Source organism: Hyla sarda, chromosome 1, assembly GCF_029499605.1.
Source record: "Hyla sarda isolate aHylSar1 chromosome 1, aHylSar1.hap1, whole genome shotgun sequence".
Classification (NCBI taxonomy): domain Eukaryota; kingdom Metazoa; phylum Chordata; class Amphibia; order Anura; family Hylidae; genus Hyla; species Hyla sarda.
The window spans coordinates 377,901,896-377,928,067 of record NC_079189.1 but is presented as its reverse complement, the minus strand read 5'-3'; the positions used below and the strand labels follow the sequence as shown (position 1 = coordinate 377,928,067).

General features: G+C 43.6%; 2 protein-coding genes across 10 annotated transcripts in view; one reads left to right on the top strand and one right to left on the bottom strand.

Annotated features, from left to right (window-relative positions):
• IDNK (IDNK gluconokinase) overlaps positions 1-20,514 on the bottom strand; it is an 81,988-nt gene extending 61,474 nt beyond the window's left edge. For 4 of the 7 annotated variants that reach the window (XM_056523955.1, XM_056523946.1, XM_056523906.1 and 1 more), the window contains exons 1-2: positions 1,912-2,151; positions 63-187 (exon numbers count right to left, since the gene is read on the bottom strand). The gene's annotated coding sequence lies outside the window, so the exon portion shown is untranslated. Of the gene's footprint in view, positions 1-62; positions 188-1,911; positions 2,152-18,612; positions 18,723-20,463 lie in introns of those variants that run through there. The other 3 variants (XM_056523913.1, XM_056523932.1, XM_056523890.1) reach the window with 3 other exon arrangements.
• Positions 17,705-26,172, top strand: part of FRMD3 (FERM domain containing 3) — a 231,577-nt gene continuing 223,109 nt past the window's right edge. For all 3 annotated transcript variants that reach the window (XM_056523864.1, XM_056523855.1, XM_056523847.1), the window contains exon 1: positions 17,705-18,216. In XM_056523864.1, coding sequence (XP_056379839.1) covers positions 18,064-18,216 — 153 coding nt within the window. In that variant the 5' untranslated portion in view covers positions 17,705-18,063. The remainder of the gene's footprint in view (positions 18,217-26,172) is intronic.

Below are 26,172 nucleotides of genomic sequence, written 5' to 3'. Positions count from 1 at the left end.
ATATTCTTACATCAGATCATGACTTAAAGGACAAACTGAGTCCTAATCCTAACATTACTTACCATAGAGGCTCGAACCTCATACAACCTCTGCTTGTACACAGTCATTTCCAGGAACCTGAAAAACGCATGTCCACTTGGTTACCCGGACAGCCACAGGGTTCTTTTCCCTGTGGTCACTGTACGTTCTGTAAACATATGAAAAAAACTAAGAGTTTTGTCAACCCTGCAGACGGACGGACCTATACTATTTTGGATTTTATTAATTGTAGCAGCAAAAACATAATTTACGTTGCTCAGTGTCCTTGTTCCAAGTTATACATTGGGAAGACTACACAAGAACTTTGACACAGAATCAGCAAACATTTGAGTACCATGAGAACTAATCAGGACACCCCTCTGGCTAGACACATGAGGTGTCAGCATAATGGCAGAATAGATACACTGTTCTTTTGGGGCCCAAGACAGATGAAATTGGGCCCTCATAAGGGCAATATCGATGGCCTCCTATTGCGGGAGGAAGCATGCTGGATCTACCAGCTTAATAGTAGGAGTCCAACAGGCCTTAATGAAGGCTTTTCATATTCCGCATTCTTGGAGTAAATTAAAGTTATATTCACTACCGGTTTACTATGTGTACCACACAGTCCAGATTCGTCTTCCCCCTCTTCTGGAATATCTGACCCCAACAGGAGTCAGCATGTCATCAAACATTCTTTTCACCCCGCCTTTTTCTCCTTATATTTATATACTAACCTGAGTCACATATACTTCCTCATATACTTACCTGAGTCACATATACTTACCTCATTTGCACCTGAGCCATACATACTTACCTCATCTTTCACCTTTCTTCAAACCATGCTCACAATCCCTTTTCCCGTCCCCCCCCCTCTTCCCTCTGCCCCCCCTCTTCCACCCTCTTATACTGACATGGATCATAGTTACTTGTTATGTTAGGCTTCAACACCCATTTTGGGGTGACTATTTGCCCACCCAGTCATATGGCAGACCCTATAGGGGAACCTTGTAACCATAAGCAGAGGTTTTTACCTATTCACATATGATATATCTCATTCCTTTACAATTTACATCTACATTTTTATATTGGTTATGGATTCATTACCACAACTATGATGACATTATCGCTCACTTACAATTAGCAATGTATTATTGCTTTTTTTATTGATTACTATATTTATAATCACATTATTGGATACTGCTTATTCAAAATCAGCATAGTAACCTCTTTATTATTATTATTGCTCACTTTATTCACCATTTCTGCTGACAATCCTGGGTATTTATACTTTATTATAATATTTAAAGGGTAGCTCCCACCATCCAATTTTTTTTTTGCTAGCCCGTTCCCCCCCCCCCCCCCCCCGCTACGGCACTAGCCCGTTCACTCCTCCCCCCAACCCCCCCCCCCCGCCCCGCATACCCCGTTCCCTCATTACACTTGCAGTTACTGCAGAGTCCGGCAGCGGGCGTGCAGGGACAGCGGCAGCAACGAGGCGGCGGCGGTGATGTGCGGGAGGAGTGGCCTCCCGGCCGGGGAGCCAATGCGCTCGCTCCCGCATGTCTGATTGACAGGCAGGGAGCGAGTGCAGCCTAACTGAAAAAGGACTGATTGCCACTCCAAAATCAGTCCTTTTTCAGTGGCCGGTTTTTAAATGTAAATGAAACCTTTTTAATGAAAAAAATAATAATAAAAGTATATTAGAGATATCTTGTAGTACATAAGTACTACAACATATCAAAAAATTAAGTTGGTGACAGTGCCCATTTAAGTATATCCATGTTAGCCCCATTTTTTGTTGTATAGATGTAGATAACAGCAACTGAGAATCTATATATTGGCACCTTAATTGTAGACTAGGACTTTTAATAACAATATTTGTATATCCACCTATATGAGGTCCTAGGCACCCGCTTGGCAGATGTACATGACCTGGATTGCCGAGTTTAGGGTTAAACTCGGCAATATGATATATAGAGGTGCATTGTCAATACAATAATCATCACAGGATCGCGGAGTGTAAATACACTGACACGCAAGTTTTACATGAGCACAGTGTCGGCTTAAGCCATCACTATAACATCTGAGCCTGCTATCATAGCGGCATAGCGATCACTACAAAATCTAAGTCCGCTGTCATGTGCATCTTCTCACACACGTGTACTGACAGCTTTTACTGGGTTCCTGTGTCTAAGGCCGTTGCCATGCGCAGACGGCCGTAACATGCGCAGTTGATCCGCTCATAGTGAGGATCACTGGAACATGCGTGACACTCTGGATGACAGCTACGGCACGTCTATAACATGTGACATGATTCCTGCTTAACTATTGGTTGAAATAAGGGGGGACTGTTTGATGACATCAGGGGAGTCTATATAAGGAAGGTCGCACTTCTGGCATTCAGTAGCCGCTAGTCCTCTGATGAAGCTGGGTTGCCAGCATAACGTCCGGACTCTGGCTTGTGTTCCATTTTAATTGCAGAGTTTAAAGTCAGCCTTATCATCTACATGTGCTAGCAGCCTTATTAGTGGCCATACAAACACAAGTGGCACACAAACACATTATAATAAGCAGACATATGAATATGTGCTAGACTGACGCTGCGTTTTTAATACAGTGTTGTACTGACACCCAGCAGTGTCTAGTCCAATCACTACATTTGTTTTCTTTTCATTATTTTAAGTGCACAATAAAAGTTATATTTTATAATTCGTTTGGGGGTGGGGTTCTAGTTTAGGGTACACCTTTGAGGGTTTCCCCTAAAGTTGTTGTAACTGTAATTTACCCTGTTAACTCCTGAGGTTTGTTGTTTATTATTATTATTATTATAGGCGCCGATATGATGCCTAGTGACTATATTGACACCTGCACTGCATGGCGGGGGCGAAGGTCACATCTAGAGAGTTTTTTTGAAAAATTCGATTTGGTCGATTCGTCGAATTTTCCGAAAAAATTTGGTTTGATCCAAATTTATTTGCAATGAATCGCTATTAAAAACGGCAATTTCCAGGCTACAGAGAGCCTCACAGGGTATAGAACACTTTGCCTTGCTGTAACACGCATAGGGTGTGTGCTGTGTTAGTGAAATAATACTGTTATTCAGTATGACATGCAGATTAGGGGCGTCGCTATTAGAATCACTGTCGCAGAGCGGCACAATGACAGAGCCTGGAGGTGGCATCAGCATGAGGAGACCATATAGTGACTGAATGACACAGCGTGGAGGTGGTGGCAACATGAGGAGAAAATATAGTGGCTGAATGACACAGCCTGGAGTTGGCGGCAGCATATAGTGGCTGAATGACACAGTGTGGAGTTTGCGGAAGCATGAGGAGAACATATAGTGGCTGAATGACACAGCGTGAAGGTGGCGGCAGCATGAGGAGAACATATAGTGGCTGAATGACACAGCGTGGAGGTGGCGGCAGCATGAAGAGACCATATAGTGGCTGAATGACACAGCCTGGAGTTGGCAGCAGCATGAGGAGACCATATAGTGGCTGAATGACACAGCGTGGAGGTGGCGGCAGCATGAGGAGACCACATAGTGGCTGAATGACACAGCCTGGAGTTTGCGGCAGCATGAGGAGAACATATAGTTGCTGGATGACACAGCCTGGAGGTGGCGGCAGCATGAGGAGAACATATAGTGGCTGAATGACACAGCGTGGAGGTGGCGGCAGCATGAGGAGAACATATAGTGGCTGAATCACACAGCGTGGAGGTGGCAGCAGCATGAGGAGAACATATAGTGGCTGAATGACACAACGTGGAGGTGTTGGCACCATGAGGTGACCATATAGTGGCTGAATGACACAGCGTGGAGGTGTTGGCAGCATGAGGAGACCATATAGTGGCTGAATGACTCAGTGTGGAGGTGTTGGCAGCAAGGTGTGTGGATACAAAGGACCTAATCTAACAAGGAGTCACATGTCAGCACAATGAGAGAGGCTGAAGGTGGCATCAATAGGAGGAAAATAGTGTCCTGACTATGCTACTATGCCGCCTGCTTTAACCTTCTGCTATCCTGACTATGAGCTGCTTATCCCTCCTGTGCCTCGCATCTCCTCAGCTGCCTGTGTGGTCGAGCCGTGCCAGGGGTAGCGACCTGGGTGCCGCCTGCTGCAGCAAGTCCATCCTGCTTTGCGGCGGGCTCTGGTGAAAACCAGCGGCACCTTAGACTCCGCTCCCTGGTAGGGTCTGAGTCATCTGCCACACAGGTCCAGTGGATTCACATCCACCGGAGTTCCTGTATTCTGAAACGTGAGTGTTACAGACTGTAGGAACATATCCTGTACTGGGACATCACATATATAGTATAACCCCTTAACCCCTTCCCGCAGAATGTCATATATAAACGCCAGGTTGTGCAGTGCGTTCGCGCATCCCGGCGTTTATAAATGACATTCAGTTAACCCGGCGATGCGCAGCATCGCACGGGTTAACTGGCAGAAGTCTCGCTGTTTCCAGCAGGGGACAACTTCTGCTTCACCCCCAGGACCATCCATTGATGGTCTTGGTCAGCGATCACTGTGATTGGTCCCTGTGGACCAATCACAGTGATCTGGGGTGAAAGTTCAGATCCCCCGCACTGCCCGCCCCTGGAAGTCAGGCAGAACGGGGGACGATGGCTGCGGGGGCTCGCGGGGACCTGCGGCATAGGGGGGGGGGGAACATCAGGGGACCGGCGGCCTTACCTGGCGGGACCGAGGAGCAGCGGCAGGACCGGCCACGTGGACGAGCAGCGACGGGACCGGCAGGTAAGTATGTGGTCCTCAGAAGCAGCAGTGAAGATCTTCACTGCTGCTTCTAGGAGTCTGAAAACTACAACTCCCAACATGCCTAGACAGCCTTTGGCTGTCTGGGCATGCTGGGAGTTGTAGTTTTGCAACATCTGGAGGGCCCCAGTTTGGAGACCATTGTATAATGGTCTCCAATCTGTGCTCTTCCAGCTGTTGCAAAACTACAATTCCCAGCATGCACTGACTGTCCAGGCATGCTGGGAGTTTTAGTTCAGCAACATCTGGCCCTTCAGATGTTGCCGAACTACAACTCCCAGCATGCCCTTCAGCTGTCTGGGCATCCTGGGAGCTGTAGTTTTGCAACAACTGGAGACACACTGGTTGGGAAACATTGTTTCTAACTCAGTGTTTCCTAACCTGTGTGCCTCCAGCTGTTGCAAAACTATAACTCCCAGCATGCACTAACAGACCATGCATGCTGGGAGTTGTAGTTTTGCAACATCTGGAGGGCCCCAGTTTGGAGACCATTGTATAATGGTCTCCAATCTGTGCTCTTCCAGCTGTTGCAAAACTACAACTCCCAGTATGCACTGACTGTCCAGGCATGCTGGGAGTTTTAGTTCAGCAACATCTGGCCCTTCAGATGTTGCCGAACTACAACTCCCAGCATGCCCTTCAGCTGTCTGGGCATGCTGGGAGTTGTAGTTTTGCAACAACTGGAGACAAACTGGTTGGGAAACATTGTCTGTTTCTAACTCAGTGTTTCCTAACCTGTGTGCCTCCAGCTGTTGCAAAACTATAACTCCCAGCATGCACTAACAGACCATGCATGCTGGGAGTTGTGGTTTTGCAACAGCTGGTGCACCCCCCCCCCCCCCCCCCCTGTGAATGTACAGGGTACATTCACATGGGCGAGGCTTTTACAGTGGGTTTCTCGCATCTTGAGATGCAGCAAATTTTGCGCCGGGAAACTCGCTGTAATCCCCCGGCCATGTGACTGTACCCTAAAAACACTACACTACACTAACACAAAATAAAATAAAAAGTTAAAAACACTACATATACACATACCCCTACACAGCCCCCCTCCCCCAATAAGAACGTCCGGTACGCCACTGTTTCCAAAGCAGAGCCTCCAGCTGTTGAAAAACAACAACTCCCAGTATTGCCGTACAGCCGTTGACTATCCACGCATGCTGCGAGTTTTGCAACAGCTGGAGGCACCCTGTTTGGGAATCACTGGCGTAGAATACCCCTATGTCCACCCCTATGCAAATCCCTAATTTAGGCCTCAAATGCGCACGGCGCTCTCACTTTGGAACCCTGTCGTATTTCAAGGCAACAGTTTAGGGTGACATATGGGGTATCGCCGTACTCGGGAGAAATTTCGTTACAAGGTTTGGGGGGCTTTTTCTTCTTTAACCCTTCATGAAAAGGATATGTTGGGGTCTACACCAGAATGTTAGTGTAAAAAAATTAAATTTTTTACACTAACATGCTGATGTTGCCCTATACTTTACATTTTCACAAGAGGTAAAAGGGAAAAAAGCCCCCCAAAATTTGTAACGCAATTTCTCCCGACTAAAGAGATACCCCATATGTGAGCACAAAGTGCTCTGGGGGCGCACAACAAGGCCCAGAAGGGAGAGCGCACCATGTACATTTGAGGTGATTTGCACAGGGATGGCTGATTGTTACAGCGGTTTTGACAAACGCAAAAAAAACAAAACCCCACATGTGACCCCATTTCGGAAACGACACCCCTCACGGAGTGTAATGAGGGGTGCAGTGAGAATTTACCCCCCACAGGTGTCTGACGGATCTTTGGAACAGTGGTCCGTGAAAATGAAAACTTGTACAGCCCACTCTTCCAAAGATCTGTCAGACATCAGTGGGGGGCAAATGCTCACTGTACCCCTTGTTACGTTCCTCAAGGGGTCTCGTTTCCAAAATGGTATGCCATGTGTTTTTTTTTTGCTGTTCTGGCACCAGAGGGGCTTCCTAAATGCGATATGCCCCCCGAGCAAAATTGCTCTCAAAAAGCCAAATATGACTCCTTCTCTTCTGAGCATTGTAGTTCGCCCATAGTGCACTTCAGGTCAACTTATGGGGTATCTCCATACTCAGAAGAGAAGGAGTTACAAATATTGGGGGGTATTTCCTGCTATTAACCCTTGCAAAAATGTGAAATTTGGGGGGAAACACACATTTTAGTGAAAAAAAATAATTTTTTTTTTACATATGCAAAAGTCGTGAAACACCTGTGGGGTATTAAGGCTCACTTTATTCCTTTTTATGTTCCTCAAGGGGTCTAGTTTCCAAAATGGTATGCCATGTGTTTTTTTTTGCTGTTCTGGCACCATAGGGGCTTCCTAAATGCGACATGCCCCCCGAGCAAAATTTGCTCTCAAAAAGCCAAATATGACTCCTTCTCTTCTGAGCATTGTAGTTCGCCCATAGTGCACTTCAGGTCAACTTATGGGATACCTCCATACTCAGAAGAGAAGGGGTTACAAATATTGGGGGGTATTTCCTGCTATTAACCCTTGGAAAAATGTGAAATTTGGGGGGAAACACACATTTTAGTGAAAAAAAATAAAAAATTTTTTACATATGCAAAAGTCGTGAAACACCTGTGGGGTATTAAGGCTCAATTTATTCCTTGTTTTGTTCCTCAAGGGGTCTAGTTTCCAAAATGGTATGCCATGTGAGGGTTTTTTGCTGTTCTGGCACCATAGGGGCTTCCTAAATGCAACATGCCCCCCAAAAACCATTTCAGAAAAACGTACTCTCCAAAATTCCCTTATCGCTCTTTCCCTTCTGAGCCCTCTACTGCGCCCGCCGAACACTTTACATAGACATATTAGGTATGTGCTTACTCGAGAGAAATCGGGCTACAAATAAAAGTATACATTTTCTCCTTTTACCCCTTGTAAAAATTCAAAAATTGGGTCTACAAGAACATGGGAATGTAAAAAATGAAGATTGTGAATTTTCTCCTTCACTTTGCTTCTATTCCTGTGAAACACCTAAAGGGTTAAAATGATGACTGAATGTCATTTTGAATACTTTGGGGGGTGCAGTTTTTATAATGGGGTCTTTTGTGGGGAATTTCTAATATGAAGACCCTTCAAATCCACTTCAAACCTGAACTGGTCCCTGAAAAATAGTGAGTTTGAAAATTTTGTGAAAAATTGGAAAATTGCTCCTGAACTTTGAAGCCCTCTAGTGTCTTCCAAAAGTAAAAACTCGTCACTTTTATGATGCAGACATAAAGTAGACATATTGTATATGTGAATAAAAACATTTTTTATTTGTAATATACATTTTCCTTACAAGCAGAGAGCTTCAAAGTTAGAAAAATGCAAAATTTTAACATTTTTCATCAAATTTTAGGATTTTTCACAAGGAAAGGATGCAAGTTACCACAAAAATTTACCACCATGTTAAAGTAGAATATGTCACGAAAAAACTATCTCGGAATCAGAATGATAACTAAAAGCATTCCAGAGTTATTAATGTTTAAAGTGACAGTGGTCAGATGTGCAAAAAACGCTCTGGTCCTTAAGGCCAAAATGGGCTTGGTCCTGAAGGGGTTAAGGACCCAGGGTTTTTCCGTTTTTGAACTTTCCTTTTTCCTCGTAACCTTTAAAAAATCATAATTCTTTCAATTTTGCACCTAAAAATCCATATGATGGCTTATTTTTTGCACCACCAATTTTACTTTGTAATGACATTAGTCATTTAACCCAAAAATCTACGGTGAAACTGAAAGAAAAATCATTGAGCGACAAAATTGAAGTAAAAACGCTATTTTGTAACTTTTGGGGGTTTTCATTTCTACACACCTTATCTTTATTCTGTAGGTCCATTCTATTAAAATGATACCCTACTTATGTAGGTTTCATTTTGTCATAAATCTGAAAAAAATCATAACTACATGCAGGAAAATGTATATGTTTAAAATTGTCATCTTCTGACCCCTATAACTTTTTTATTTATCCACTTATGGGGCGGTATGAGGGCTCATTTTTTGCACCGTGATCTGAAGTTTTTAGCGGTACCATCTTTGTATTGATCTGTCTTTTTGATTCCTATCTATTCATTTTTTCATGATATAAAAAGTAACCAAAAATACGCTATTTTGGACTTTAGAATTTTTTAGCGTGTACGCCATTGTACGTGCGGTTTAATTAACAATATATTTTTATAATTTGGACATTTCCACACGTGGCGATACCACATATATTTATTTTTATTTAAACAGTTTTTGTTTGTTTTTTAAATGGGAAAAGGGGGGTGATTCAAACTTTTATTAGGGAAGGGGTTAAATGATCTTTATTAACTTTTTTTTTTTCACTTTCCCATAGGGGGCTATAACACTGCACACACTGATTTTTTACATTGATCAATGGTTTCTCATAGGAAACCATTGATCAATGATTCTGCCGCTTGACTGCTCATGCCTGGATCTCGATCAGTGCCGCGTGCTATTAGCCACGGGTCCCGGCCATTGTTAGAGGCCGGGCCCGACCCGCTATGATGTGGCTCCGTGTAATAGAACGGGAGCGGACTCAGGACGTACAGGTACCCCCTGGGTCCTTAAGTGGATAAATTCATATGTGGGGGTTACTATGCATAGTATAAATTCATATGTGTTTGGTTACAGTATATAGTATACATTCATATGTGGAGGTTAGAGTATATAGTATAAATTTATATGTGGGGTTACTGTATAAAGTATAAATTCATATGTGGGGGTTACTGTATATAGTATAAATTCATATGTGGGGGTTACTGTATATAGTATGAATTTATATGTGGGGGTTACAGCATATAGCATAAATTCATATGTGGGGGTTACTGTATATAGTATAAATTCATATGTGGGGTTACTGTATATAGTATGAATTCATATTTGGAGGTTACTGTATATAGTATAAATTTATATGTGGGGGTTACTGTATATAGTATAAATTCATATGTGGAGGTTGCTGTATTTAGTATGAATTCATAAGTGGAGGTTACTGTATATAGTATAAATTCATATGTGGAGGTTACTGTATATAGTATAAATTCATATGTGGAGGTTACTGTATATAGTATGAATTTATATGTGGGGGTTACAATGTATAGTATAAATTCATATGTGGAGGTTACTGTATATAGTATGAATTTATATGTGGGGGTTACTATGTATAGTATAAATTCATATGTAGGGGTTGCTGTATATAATATGAATTTATATGTGGGGGTTACTATGTATAATATAAATTCATATGTGTTTGATTACATTATATAGTATACATTCATTTGTGGAGGTTACAGTATATAGTATGAATTTATATGTGGGGGTTACTATGTACAGAATAAAATCATATATGTTTGGTTACAGTATATAGTATACATTCATATTTGGAGGTTACTGTATATAGTATGAATTTATATGTGGGGATTACAGCGTATATCATGAATTCATATCTGGGGCCAGTATATAGTATAATATATGGCACCCAGGGGCTCTATGATCCTCTATTGCCCAGCCACCATGGGTTCACTCCAACATAATTTTAAAGGGAACCAATCATCAGATTTTACCCTATATAATGCTTAGCAAAGCGTTATATAGGGTAAAATCTTTATTTTCACCATTCCCGGGGGACGCTCCTGCCCCCAGGGATGGTGAAGATATGAAGTTATAAACTAGTCGCCGCCGCCGCCGTAAGTAGCTCTTCTCATCTACTCCAGTTCTTCGGCCGGGAGCGACGCCCCCTCCGCTTGATTGATGGGCCGCGCCATTGTTCCGCTCACTGAACAGACAGAGCATAGCGATGACGCGGCCCATCAATCAAGAGGAGGGGGCGTCTCTCCCGGCCGAAGAACGGGAGTACATGAGAAGAGCTCCCCACCCAGGTGACTACTTACGGCGGCGGCGGTGACTAGTTTATAACTTCATATCTTCACCATCCCTGGGGCAGGAGCGTCCCCTGGGAATGGTGAAAATAAAGATTTTACCCTATATAACGCTTTGCCAAGCGTTATATAGGGTAAAATCTGATGATTGGTTCCCTTTAAAGTGGCAAGGGGATATAGTAGTGTTTCCCCACCTGTGGAAGAACAACAACTTTTAGCATAGCTGTAGAGCTGGAGATTGGGGACACTGCTCTGTATATTGCATCTTTTCCCATCTTTGTTCTAGTGGGTATAGGGGTATATCAGTGTCCTCCTCACCAGTACAGTAGAATCTCCCAATAGCGGACATCCACAGGGAATAAAAAAGTGTCCACTATTGAGAGGTGTCCCCATTGAAAAAAAAAAAGGCTCAAAAATATTTCTAGATAACTGAATTCTGTACTGTACTAACTCCAGAGTGTAATTACCCATAAAACACAATAAAAATAAATATTACAGTAGAATCTCCCAATGCCGTTTAATCCCCCCTTATCCCTCTCCTGTATTATTTCATCCACCCCCTTTATAGCCTGTGCCATCTTATTTTCCTGTGCCTTGTGCCAAATTATCCTCCCTTATCCCCTGTGCTACATCATTTCCCCTTGATCCCCCCTGTGCCATATCATTCCCCCATTATTACCCTCTGTGCAAATTCATCCCCCCCCCCCTCTTTATGAAGTGGCACAGGGGGACAAAGGGGAATGAAATGGCACAGGGTGGGGAGAAATGTCACAGATGGTGGTAAAGAGTGGTTGATGAATTTGCACAGAGGATAATAAAGAGGGAATGAAATAGCACAGGGGGGATCAAGAGGAAATGATGTGGAACAGGGGGTAAGGGGGGGGGGATGATTTGGCACAGTGGAAATAAAGTGACACAGGGGGATCAGGGAAGGAGGGGGTGAATGATATGGCTGGAGGACGTACAGAAGCAGAAGACCACTGTTTAAACAGCTTTCTTCTGCTTCTGTACTGGAGCTTCTGCAGGGGGGTGCAGTGGGCGCCTGGGCCCCTTACTGGGGTATTGGCTGTATCCCCCTGACAGCGGCCCTGTGTACAAGGTAGGGCCGGCACATAAGCATGGTGGTCCCCTATTGGGAGTGTTTTGTCCCCTATTGGGAGTGTCCGCTATTGGGAATATCCCCTATTCGGAGGGTGCTAATACATTTTCTTATGGGACTCTGCTGGGGAATTAACCCCTTAAGGACATGCTCCATAAATGTACAGCGCTGCTAAGAAGTACTTAGCGCACAGCGCGTACATTTACGGCGCAGCTTTCCTGGATCACCGCGTCTCCAGACGCGGTGATCGGAACAGGATGACTGCTGATATCTATCAGCAGCCATCCCGCCACATCGCCCTGGGGGGTCCTGAGACCCCCCCCCCCCATGTCAGCGATCACGGCAAATTGCCGGTCAATTCAGTCCGGCGAATTGCCACAATTCTGGGTCAATCGGGTCTCTGGTGACCCGGAAAAAAAGGGTGAATGGGGCTGTCCAAGACAGCCCCATTCACCCTTATCCAGCAGGAGTGAGGTGGCACGGGTGCCACCCCACGATCACATGATGGATTGGTCTGAACGACCGACCAATCACGACCCTGCTGGGCGGTGATCTGGACGACGATTATGTCGGCAATAGGGGCCAGCGGGGGTCCCCTCATGTACGGTGGTGGCGACAGGAGCAGCAGGATCGGTGGTAGCAGCGGTGGCGGACCCGGAGACAGGATACCACAGGAGGTGAGGCCTGTTCACCTCCTACTGTTGCTTAGCAACAACTCGCAGAATGCAAAGCCAAAGGGCATGCTGGGAGTTGTAGTTGTAGTGCAACAACTGGAGTGTCAACTACATCTTCCAGCATGCACTTTGGTAGTCTGTGCATGCTGGGGGTTGTAGTTATGCAACAGCCAGAGGCACATTTTTTCATGGCACATGAAAAAGTGTGCATTCAGCTGTTGCATAACTACAACTCCCAGCATGCACAGACTACCAAAGGGCATTCTGGGAGTTGTAGCAGTGTGCCTCCAGCTGTTGCAAAACTACAACTCTCAGCATGCCCTTCGACTGTCAATGCATGCTGATTGTTGCAGTTTTGCAACAGCTGGAGACACATTGGTTGTGAAACCAAGTTTGTTACCTAACTCAGTGTTTCGCAACCAGTGTGCCTCCAGCTGTTGCAAAAATACAACTCCCAGCATGCACTGAGAGACTGTACATGCTGGGAGTTGTAGTTTGCAACAGCTGGAGGCACACTGGTTGAGAAACACTGAGTTAAGTAACAAACACTCAGTGTTTCGCAACCAATGTGCCCCCAGCTGTTGCATAACTACAATTCCCAGCATGTATGGTCTGTCAGTTAATGTTGGGAGTTGTAGTTTTGCAACAGCTGGAGACACCCTGTTTGGGAAACAATGCCGTGGCGTATTTTTGTGGGGGATTGAAATCCCCAATTTGCACATGGCGCTCTCTCGCTTTGGAGCCCTGTCGTATTTCGGGAGAAATTGCTTTAAAAATTTTGGGGGGCTTTATCTCCTTTTACCCCTTATGATAAGGTAAAGTTGGGGTCTACACCAGCATGTCAGTGTAAAAAAATTAATTTTTACACTAACATGCTGGTGTTGTCCCATACTTTTAATTTTCACAAGTGGTAACAGGAAAACAAAAGACCCCCAAAATTTGTAACACAATTTCTCTTGAGTACGGAAATACCCCATATGTGGGCGTAAAATGTTCTGCGGACGCACAACAAGGCTCAGGAGTGAGAGCGCACTATGTACATTTGAGGTATAAATTGGTGATTTGCACAGGGGTGGCTGATTTTACAGCAGTCCTGACATAAACGCCAAACAATAAATACCCAGATGTGACCACATTTTGGAAACTAAACCCCTCACGGAATGTAACAAGGGGTATAGTGAGCCTTAACACCCCACAGGTGTTTGACAAATTTTCGTTAAAGTTGGATGTGAAAATGAAAAAAATTTATTTTTTCCCTAAAATGCTGGTGTTATCCTACTTTTTTCATTTTCACAAGGGAGAATAGGAAAAAAAGCCCCCCAAAACTTGTAGCCCCATTTCTTCTGAGTAAGAACATACCCCATATGAAGTTGCTCTGCTGGCGCACTACAATGCTCAGAAGAGAAGGAGCGCCATTGGGATTTTGGAGAGAGAATGTGTCCGAAATTGAAGGCCATGTGTGTTTACAAAGCCCCCATAGTGCCAGAAGAGTGGACCCCCCCCCCACATGTGACCCCATTTTGGAAACTACACCCCTCACGTAATGTAATCAAGGGTACAGTGAGCATTTACACCCCACAGGTGTCTGACAGATTTTTGGAACAGTGGTCCGTGAAAATTTAAAATTAAATTTTTCATTTGCACAGCCCACTGTTCCAAAGATCTGTCAAATGCCAGTGGGGTGTAAATACTCACTGCACCCCTTATTAAATTCTGTGAGGGGTGTAGTTTCCAAAATGGGGTCACATCTGGGGGGGGTCCACTGTTCTGGCACCAGGCACATGGCCCCCGACTTCTATTCCAACCAAATTCTCTCACCAAACGCTCAATGGCGCTCCTTCTCTTCTGAGCATTGTAGTTCGCCCGCAGAGCACTTTACATCCACATATGAGGTATTTCCATACTCAGAAGAAATGGGGTTACACATTTTGGGAGGCTTTTTCTCCAATTACCTCTTGTAAAAATGAAAAATTTGGGGTAACATAAGCATTTTAGTGAAAAAAATCATATTTTTCATTTTCCTGTCCAACTTTAGCGGAAATTTGTCAAACACCTGTGGGGTTTTAAGGCTCACTGGATGCCTTGTTACGTTCCTTGAGGGGTGTAGTTTCCAAAAATAGTATGCCATGTGTTTTTTTCTTTTTTGCTGTTCTGGCACCATAGGGGCTTCCTAAATGCGACATGCCCCCCCCCCCCCCCCCCCCAAGAACCATTTCAGCAAAATTTGCTTTCAAAAAGCCAAATGTGACATCTTCTCTTCTGAGCATTGTAATGCACCAGCAGAGCACTTGACGTCCACACATGGGGTATTTCCATACTCAGAAGAGATGGGGTTACAAATTTTGGGTGGCATTTTCTACCATAACCCCTTACAAAAATGTAATTTACATATCCGACTTTAACGAAAAGTCGTTAAACACCCGTGGGGTGTTAAGGCTCACTGGACTCTTTGTTACGTTCCTTGAGGGGTGTAGTTTCCAAAATAGAATGCCATGTTGTTGGTTTTTTTTTGATTTTTTTGCTGTTCTGGCACCATAGGGGCTTCCTAAATGTGACATACCCCCCAAAAACCATTTCAGAAAAACTTACTCTCCAAAATCCCATTGTCGCTCCTTCCCTTCTGAGCCTTGTAGTGCACCCACCGAGCACTTGACATCCACCTATGGGGTATTTCCTTACTCGAGAGAAATTGGGTTACAAATTTTGTGGGGCTTTTTCTCCTTTTACCCCTTGTAAAATTTCAAAAACTGGGTCTACAAAAACGTGAAAGTGTAAAAAAATGAAGATTTTGAATTTTCTATGGGGTATTTCTAATATAAAGACCCACCTCAAATTCACTTCAAAACTGTACTGGTCCCTGAAAAATTCTGATTTAGAAAATTTTGTGAAAAATTGGAAAATTGCTGCTGAACTTTAAAGCCCTCTGATGTCTTCCAAAAGTAAAAACATGTCAACTTTATGATGCAAATATAAAATAGACATATTTTATATGTGAATCAATATATAATGTATTTGGAATATCCATTTCCTTTACAAGCAGAGAGTTTCAAAGTTAGAAAAATGCAAAATTTTCTAAATTTTCATGAAATTTGGGGATTTTGCAACAAGAAAGGAAGCAAGTAACCCCAAAAATTTACCACAGTGTTAAAGTAGAATATGTCACGAAAAAACAAGAATATGCCACGAAAAAACAATCTCGGAATCAGAATAATCAGTAAAAGCATCCCAAAGTTATTAATGCATAAAGTGATAGTGGTCAGAATTGCAAAAAAGGGCTGCATCCTTAAGGTGAAAAAGGGCTCAGTCCTTAAGGGGTTAAAGAGTACCTATCATCATCCTAACTTTTCCGAATTCCCCATCCCCATCTGTCCCGAAACTCTAACAAAATCTATCCCTGTCCTTTTCCGTTCAAAACCCCCTAAAAATACCTTTTTATTGATGTCTTTGGTAGCGCAGTAGGCTGCCCTGTGCCAGGGGAGGAAGTGGGGCATGTCCCGGCAGGCGCAACTTCATCTAATGCCTGCCGGGGCACACAAGGCAGGCCTGATCATTGAGCAGCCCTCCACTGACTCAAGGCCAGCTCGCGCAGGCTCTCTTTGTCAGGAGCGCGCCCTGCTGATGAACGTGCACAGCGCTCGCTCCCACCTGTCTTATTGACCGAAATCAGTACATAAGCTTGCTAGTGAGACCCCTAGTGGTCACTTTTTTAACCTTTTAAGGACGCAGGGCGTACCTGTACGCCCTGCGCCCGATTCTGGTGTTTAAAACGGGGTCACGCCGTGACCCCGCATCACACCGGGTCGGTCCTGGCTGCTTTTGATAGCCGGGACCCTGGGCTAATAGCGCGCGGCACAGATCGTTGATCGCCGCGTCGAAAACAGAAGTAAAAGCTTCCTGGCAGCTCAGTGGGGCTGATCGGGACTATCGCGATAAAATCGCGATGTCCCGATCAGCTAGGACGCAAGCAGAGGCCCCCTTACTTTGCTCCATCGCGTCCGATCTGGGTTTGATTGCTCAAAGCCTAAGCTACGGGCTTGAGCAATCGAGCCTCTATCTCGCTGATCCATGCAAAGCTATGGCTTTGCAGGGATCAAGGTAAAAGATCAGTGTGTGAAGTGTTATAGGTCCCTATGGGAGCTATAGCACTGCAAAAAAAATTGAAAGAAAAAAAAAGGTAATAAAGGTCATTTAACCCCTTCCCTAATAAAAGTTTCATCCCCCTTTTCCCATAAAAAAAACTGTGTAAATAAAAAGAAACATATGTGGTATCGCCGTGTGCGTAAATGTCCGAACTATAAAAATATATTGTTAATAAATCGCACGGTCAATGGCGTACGCGCAAAAAAAATCCCAAAGTCCAAAATAGCGTATTTTTGGTCACTTTTTATATCATAAAAAAATGAATAAAAAGCAATCAAAAAGTCCGATCAATGCAAAAATGGTACCAATAAAAACTTCAGAACACGGCGCAAAAAATGAGCCCTCATATCGCCCCATACACGGAAAAATAAAAAAGTTCTAGGGGTCAGAAGATGACAATTTTAAAAGTATAAATTTTCCTGCATGTAGTTATGATTTTTTCCAGAAGTAAAACAAAATCAAACCTATATAAGTAGGGTATCATTTTAATCATATGGACCTACAGAATAAAGATAAGGGGTCAGATAAGGTGTAGAAACTGAAGCCCCCAAAAGTTACAAAATGAAATTTTTTCTTCAATTTTGTCGCACAATTAATTTTTTTCCCGTTTCGCCGTGGATAGAATTGTTGGCGCAAAAAATAAGCCACAATATGGATTTTTATGTGCAAAATTTAAAGCGTTATGATTTTTAGAAGGTGATGAGGAAAAAAGGAAAGTGCAAAAACGGAAAAACGCTGAGTCCTTAAGGGGTTAATAGTAAAAAAAAACAATAAAGGATGCAACATTTTTAATACAAACCAATTGGTAAGATATTCATTGCCACTTGATCTACACTATATCAAAAGGTTTTTTTTTGATGATAGGCACCCTTTAAAAATTGTCCTCTATTGGGAGGTGTCCCCTATTGGGAGGTGTCTGCTAAGAGAGATTTTACTGTATATATATATATACATATATATATATATATATATATATATATATATATATATATTTATTATTGGGTGGTTGTTACACATGAGGTGGTTTTGTGTCAGGCTGTAGCCCACTCATAGGCGGGCAGCTCCCTCCCTGGTACAGTGGGCTAGTACGGGTAGAAGCAGGAGTATCTGTGTAGGGCAGCATTGTCCGCCTCCTCCTCACACACCAGTGCGGCTCCCTCACATAGCGCTGAGGAGGAGACGAGCCTCGCTCTCACCACTACAGCATCCCCGGAGATACCGCCGCAGCAGCACCATCCCGGGAGAGGCAGCTCCCCGCAGCCCTAGCCTCGCTCTCAGCACTTGACACGGCACCGCCACCATCCCGCAGCCCCAGCCTCTCCCCAGGCAGCATCCCCAGACTCGGCTCCCAGAGGCCCGTCTCTGAGGGGAGGAGGGAGGGGGTAGGAGCGGGAGGAGGAGAGACAAGGGATGCATCTCCTGCGCTCCTGGTAGCCGCCTTCGCCCCTTCTTGTGCTGTGTCAATCCTAGGTGCATGTTTGGCTGCCAGTGCACCCAGCAGCAGCTGCACCGCCCGGGGGCTATGAAGATGATCCGCCTGAGGACTCCCAGTATGAGGTCCCTGAACGTGGAGATGCGCTGCACCGTGCGCCTGCTGGACGACACCGACATCTCCTGTAGTATCCAGGTACAGCCCGGGAGGGAAAGTTTATGTCACAGGACACGGGGGAAAGTTGTGTGTGTGGCGCACCGTAAATTTACACCCTACACGTGATCCGTGTGTAAGCGGCCACCCTCTCATGGGCACACACACCACAGCTGACAAAGGAGGGTGGCATGTCTAGAGGCAGGGTGCCATGCTGGAGTGACATGATACTCCCAGTGCCCTGTGTTTCCTTCTACAGGCACCTGATGTCCAGCTGACACATAACATCTAGACCAGATGGTCTCCAGATGTTGCAAAACTACAACTCCCAGCATGCCCGGACAGCCGCTGGCTGTCCGGGCATGCTGCGACTTGTAGTTTTTCAACTACTTTGGACATTTGCAAACGATGATACATAATACGAATGTGATATGCCACCTTTTAGGTCTTAGATCCAGCAGCCTTTCCCAATCTGTGGACTTCCAGCTGTTGCAAAACTACTACTCCCAGCATTCCCGGACAGCGGTCAGTGCCTACATGGAGTTATAGTTTAGCGACACTCAGAAAGCCGCAGGTTGGGGAACACTAACCTGTCCAGAGGAAAAGTTGCGGAGTTGCCCATAGCAACCAACCAGATCGCTTCTTTCATTTTTAAAGAGGCCTGTGAAAAAGGAAAGAAGCGATCAGATTGGTTGCTATGGGCAACTCAGCAACTTTTCCTCTGGATAGATCTCCTCCTAAATGTTTTATCCCTAGGTCTGGTGTGCTTTTTATTTCTCCATGGCGTTAAAGGGGTACTCCGGCCCCAAGACATCTTATCCCCTATTCAAAGGATAGGGGATAAGATGTCTGATCGCGGGGGTCCCACCGCTGGGTACCCCCGCAAGCTTTCATGCAGCACCCCACTATCATCAGCCTCCGGAGCGAACATCGTGCGTGATGTCACGGCTCCACCCCCTCAATGAAAGCTTATGGGAGGGGGTGTGACAGCCACTACGCCCCCTCCCATAGACTTGCATTGAGGGGGTGGGGCGTGATGTCACAAGGGGGCGGAGTCGTGATGTCACGAAACTCTGACCCTATAGGTCAGGTAGGTGTCTGCATGAGAGATTGCAGGGGTCCCCAACAGCGGGACCCCCGCAATCATACATCTTATCCCCTATCCTTTGGATAGGGGATAAGATGTCTTAGGGCCTGAGTACCCCTTTAAAGTCAATGGGCAACAAAATCTGCAGCTGCAAATCTGCAGCAAAAATACGCAGTGGGGCAACCACTGGGACCCCCTACGATCTTCAGAACGGAACCCCAGCGCTTAAGAGAGAGCATGTTCTGTAGATGGAATACGTTTCATTAATTTTTATGGCAGTGCTGAAGATAACCGAGTACAGAACTTGGGCACTCCAATAGTAATGAATGGGGTGTGTGGTGTCTGCAGCATGCACTCTCTTTGAGAGCCAGGGCCCCAGGAATGTGAGGGAACTGAGTTCCTGCACTTTTTCCAGAGCAGGAACACCATTCCTATTAGCAGGAGTTCTGCAGATCCAGCCCTTGGGTGGAAATCTTGGGTGAGTTCCTGCACTTTTTTCCCCCCAGTACATGACCCCTGCAGGGCCCCATTTTGGAGATTGTGGGGGGTTCCAGCAGTTGGACCCCTTCAAGATCAGACATTTATTCTGTATCCTGTGGATAGGGGATACGTTGTTTTTTACCAGACAACCCCTTTAACTACTGGACTGCACAGTCAGTATTTTACTACTACTGGAATCATTTAACTGTTAAAAAACTACAACTCCTATCATGGCATGTTTGGACTGGTCATTTGACACAGGTTACATATCCTTAAATTACAGTTGAATTTCCAGAAATGTTTTCACATTTGAAATGTAGCATTTAAGAGAGAGAGAGTATGGATATGATAAAGACCAATATGACTGTTATAGTCTTAGGCCAGGTTCACATAGAATAAAAATCAGAAACATATTTTATTTTATTTTCCTCCGTATTCAGTAGGGATGCACCGAAAGGGACATTTTGGGCCAAAACCGAAAATTTAGGCTGTGCTTGGCTGAAAACCAAAACCAAAAATGCTCTGCCCCACCCACTTTTTTTTATATAGTTTTTGTAAAATTGTATTATTAGAATTTTTTAGTTAAATAAATTTGTGAATTTAAGTAATCTGAAATTAAAAACTCCATGCTAATAAAATAAACATCACGCCCCCTGTACACTAAACCGGCCCCCGTATAAACTATGGGCCAATGTGAGAAAAATGCAGCAAGCATTACGTACTGGCCCTGCTTCAGATGTGTCGATTCTGCTGGTACTTGCTTCTGACTGTGCTTCTTCTGCCGGACTTGCCTTAGTAAGTTTCAAGCCACGCCCAAACTTTAACCCATTAAGAACATAGCATAGCACTGATCAGGATTATCTGTGATTTATTTCTCTTATCTGCTCAATGGCAAAGAGAAGAAGACCTCTCTGGCAGGTAAGTAGACCTCCGGTCGCCATCTTAGCTGATCTGATCCCCGCGGCCGAAACTGCCGCAATATTGATCACGGCATCTGAGGGGTTAATCAGCGTGATTGCTGATATCCGCCATTACCGGCGGGTCCCTGGATGCCCATAGCAGCCTGTACCCTTGGTCTATGATGCGAGCACAGCTCCTGCACTCGCGTCATAGCCGCGGTGGGACACAGGGCGTACAGGTATGTCCTGGCGTGCTAAGTCCCAGGCACCCAGGACGTACCTGTACACCCTTCGTCTTCTAGGGGTTAAGCCACGCCCCCCAGAAATTATTGGTGGAAAATTCTCTCAGCTGAAAATGCTGAAAGGGCCGTTTTTGGCGGCCGAAATTTTGGTGCGTCCTTAGTAATCGGCATAATCCTCATTTATGGGCAAAAATCCACTCATAAATAAAATGTTTCCAATTTTTCCACTGTGAACCCTGCTTTATGTGATATATTTAACATGGTTTATAGAAGTTACAGAATATGAAACGTTCCCAGTGGGGTCACAGGTAAGTTAAAGGGCTACTCCCCTGGAAAACATTATTATTATTTTTTTATCAACTCGTGCCAGAAAGTTAAACAGATTTGTAAATTACTTCTATTAAAAAATCTTAATCCTTCCTTTACTTATCAGCTGTTGTATGTTCTAGAGGAAGTTCTTTTCTTTTTGAATTTCCTTTCTGTCTGACCACAGTGCTCTCTGCTGACCTCTGTCCATTTTAGGAACTATTCGGAGCAAGATAGGTGTACTATGGGGATTTGCCTGTACTTTGGACAGTTCCTAAAATGGACAGAGGTGTCAGCAGAGAGCACTGCGGTCAGAAAAGAACTTCTTGTGGATCATAACAGCAGCTTCTAAGTAATGGAAGGATTAAGATTTTTAATTAGAAGTAAATTACAAATCTGTTTATCTTTCTGGTACCTGTTGATTTAAAAAAAATGTTTTTCCAGGGCAGTACCCCTTTAACAAATTAGATATTGATAAATGTCTAATAAAAGTTAGGTTTTAGGTGGGGTAAACAAGAGGGTAGCGTGTTCCCATTTCACTGTAATCGTGAGTAATTTGAAGTTTGTTGAGGCTGCTACTGCTTTAGGGAGAAGACGAAAATGCTGTATGTTCTAGAGAGGGATTTTATAGTAAAACTTGGTATTTGGCCGCTGCTTATTCAACATGTATATGACCTGTCATAGTTTTCAAGGATTTATGCATCTGTGGTAAGTTTTTAGTTGACTTTTTACTTGATCCCCAACTTGTGACTCTTCAGCTGTTGCAAAACCACAAATCCCATCATGCACTGACAGCCTTTGGTTATTACTGCACACTGGTAGTTATGTTTTGCCACAGGTTGGGGATCTCTATAGCACCTATAGTTGTATATCAAGTGCTGTTGATAATTCTTTACATGTAGAGTTTCCAGTTATCAGTCAGATTGTGGCTTATGCTGTATGGTTATGTCTTTAAAGAAGCTTTAAAAAACACCTTTGAGACCAGATTACACACGTTTGTTTGCAGTTTGTTTTTGTTAAAATGAAAAACTGATCCTATTATAGAAACTAATGCCAAATGCGATTGGTCATCAAGTTATCATTCCGATTTGATCACTTTGAGGCTTGAAACATACAGGTGTTTTTTTTCTTTTCTTCTTTTTTTTAGCCTAATGTTATGGTTAGAGGTTAGCTGGGAGTCAATAGGCAACTATGAAATGCCATACCCACAGGATATTTGTTTTCAGTGTTTTTTCGCCCTTCTCTTGTATTTTTAGGCTCAGTTTTCCAAAGTCACAGCAACCTGAGGGTATGGTGTTTTTCTTTTATTAAAGGAAAATGGTCACCTGTTCACCCACACTAAACCCAATACACCAGGTTATAGTGCGGGTGAATGGGAGACCGATGCGGGGTCCCAGACTCATTTACGTACCTGCAGTCCGGTCCTCGGTCCCTCCGAAGATCCTATTCTGTCTTCAGAGAATTGCACACTGGAGGCGGGCCTGCCGGCTGGATTTGAATATTCTTGGGTGCTGGTCACGTGAGAGCTCCGTAGGCACAGGCGTTCACGTGACCAGCACCCATGAATATTCAAATCCAGCCGGCGGCCCACCTCCAGACAGATAAGGAAGTTCAGAGGGACCGGGCATCGGACTGCAGGTATGTATATGAGTCAGGGACCCCGCATCGGTCTCCTGTTCACCACACTATATCCCGGTGAATTTGGTTTAGTGTGGGTGAACGGGTGACCGTTTTCCTTTAAATCTTGTTAATTTTTGTCCTATAGACTTCTATGGAACAAAAATAGAAGAAATAACATGTGTATGGATGTTGTATGGTTTCCCCATAGTCATGAAGTCAAATGGTGAAAGAATCACATGACTTGTAATGAAAAAAAAAATACAGAGAATTAAATGCCTATACACAATACCTATACTAATACACAAATTCCTTTTGAAAAAACACCATAAAAACTGAATCTTGGGGGCAGTTTTTTCCAGGACAAAAAATGGCAAAGCAGACGTCCTAGCTTTAGGGCCAGGCTAGGTTCAGACTGAGGAATTATTCAACGTAATTGTGCTTAGAAATGGAGAAGCTTCCATTGCTGAATTTCCACTGCTGAAAGAATGATCTCGTTCTCATTCTCTACTATGCATTTGTGTGTAACTGTGCCAGGCTATAACACCATGGAACTGGTGAGCTGACCATACATATTATATGAAAGTCAACTAAACTCTAATATCAAACGTGTAGGGGGTTCTCAGGTGTTTAGAGGAAGAAGATGTTGGTGTTAGAGATGTCTGTTACCGGAGATGTCAGCATTGTCTCCTGCCATTGAGAACACATGCATGCTTGGCTGTAGGTGTATGTGTATAGGGGGTTGGGAAGAGCAGCTATCGGCTCAATGAGCATAGGCAACTTGACAAACTTACAGCAGATTTTTTCTAACTGGAACAAAGATTCAAGTGGGTAGATGATGAGTTTGACTGACTTATAGCTAATATTTATGGATTCCTTTATGGAAGTTAGCTGGATCTGCCAATGGTATACAGATAAATAGCTCTTGTCTTTACTCTGAACACTACTGTATGTGTGGGCGTAGGACAGTTTTATTCACTTTGTAAATTGTGTACAAGCACATCATTTTTTAAAGTTTTTTCAGTGTATGATATGTGTGTGACTAATATAGAACTTTTTATTTATTTATTAAATATGTAAGCATAAATATATTGTGCAATATGATGGTAGGGGTTTATATGCTTTAATAGAATAGTTCTTCACTCGTATGTGCAGTTGTGTTAATGAACTTGTTCAACAAAATAAAGCTTTAAAGGGGGTTGACTGGCTTAATAAAAAACAAAAAAACACATTACCTCACTGATCTCCTGCCGATCTGGCGGTGCCCAAGTCCCAACTGACCATTCAGTAAATTGCTGCCTGCATTAGTGACACGACTCAGCTAGTCATTGGCTAAGCAGGTATTTCTTGTGTGTCAAAAAAGAGACCAGGAAGTAAAGATCAGCATTTTTGTTACAAATTTGTCAGGTGAGGTTTTTATTTTTTAGTTTTTTTTTTACTTTTATTTATTTTATTTTAATTTATAATTTTTTTTTATTTCATCCATTTCCCCACCCCCAACAGCCCCTTTAAAGCATAGTATGGAAGCCAATAAATTTATAGGGTTATAAACGCTCACAAATCCATTTGTACACAACATTTATAAGTCCATTATGTGAAAGGGTTTGTTAAATATTTAATATGCTCCACCTTTTCCATTCTTGTGCTTTGAGTCTTCTTCCTACATATATTATTTACTGGTGTGGGCTTTTTACATTGTAGTGTTTCACCACTGGTTAGTTCCAGTTGCAAGCACTGGAGGTTGTCTTAATCAGCAGCTGTGAAATATGGCGTTCCCTCACTGTGATAAATGATGGCCGCTCTCCTCCCTGACCACTGTGCACATGCCCTGTATCTCATCTGGGACATACACAGGACAGTGCTGTTTGGATAGTTTTCTCTGCTTCCGACGTCTGTGACTGGTCTTGATCTGGGACTCTATGGGAAAGGGGTAGCAAGAATATAGCACAAGAACTGTCAAGCCATACAAGGCTACAATTTTATGACCCACAAGGCATGATAGTGCTTGTCAGCATTGAGACAATAGTCCACCGGGAATACTTCTAATTCATATAGAGAAACCGTGATCAAATATGAAGCAGACAAGAAATGTTGCATTGATAATCACCAACATGATAGAATTAACCCTCCAAAATATGTGAGCCTCACATCCCCTTTAAAGGGGTACTCCTCTGCCCTAGCGCTCGGAACATTTTGTTCCAAACACTGGCTTCGGGGATCGCGACGTAACGCCGCGCCCCCTCAGCCATTCGGTGGAGGTGCCAGGACTGGGACCACCACCGATCTGATATTGATGGACCATTGGTATTAAAATCTTAAAAAACCCTTTTGGTAAAAAAGAATTGTAACTCCAGTGCCGTATTATGGCACATATGTTCATACATAGGAAAAGAGTAGTTGCAACCAATAGGGTATATTAACAACAAAAAGACCCCAGGGTGGGTTAGGGTAATAATAACCAAGAAACACCTTTGACCCTGGAAAACCCAGGGTCACTGATACCCTTATTAGATCCCACCCCTAAAACTTAACTTTTATTTGTGTTCAGATTAGAATTAATAAATAATGAGTATATAGTAAATGATGAGTGTATTCACTTAAAATCACGGGTTGGTGTGCTTTGTAATAGTATTTGGATTGTATCCAGTTAACCACTGTGTATGTATCAAATATCCCAGGTGGGCTGCAGTACCACCATAGATTGCACACCAACTACCGCTAGTTAAAATGCTGTAAATGCCCCCTCTACATGTTTCACTACTTCCGTAGCGTCTTCAGGAGGGAAAATGGGCATCTTCCCTCCTGAAGACGCTACGGAAGTAGTGAAACATGTAGAGGGGGCATTTACAGCATTTTAACTAGCGGTAGTTGGTGTGCAATCTATGGTGGTACTGCAGCCCACCTGGGATATTTGATACATACACAGTGGTTAACTGGATACAATCCAAATACTATTACAAAGCACACCAACCCGTGATTTTAAGTGAATACACTCATCATTTACTATATACTCATTATTTATTAATTCTAATCTGAACACCAATAGGGTATATTCGCACACACAGATAAAAGTTCTGCAGGTACAAATCATTTCCATTTGAAAAGGGTTATTTCTGCAGCAGGTGCATGAAATTCTGCAAGCCTCATTCAGTTTAATAAGACATTAGGTTAATGTAGATATACCCATTGAGTCCTTGTTTAATTAGTTTATATGTGCTACCTTACTGTTATGCCCCTTTCCATAAAAGTACTGTATATGTGGGATCAGCGCCTATGATGTCCATATGGCCTAATAAGTATGAAAAGGGGTTACCTTCCTGACAACAACTGCTTTAAGCCCTGCTGGATACCAAAAAGCCTGCTTAAC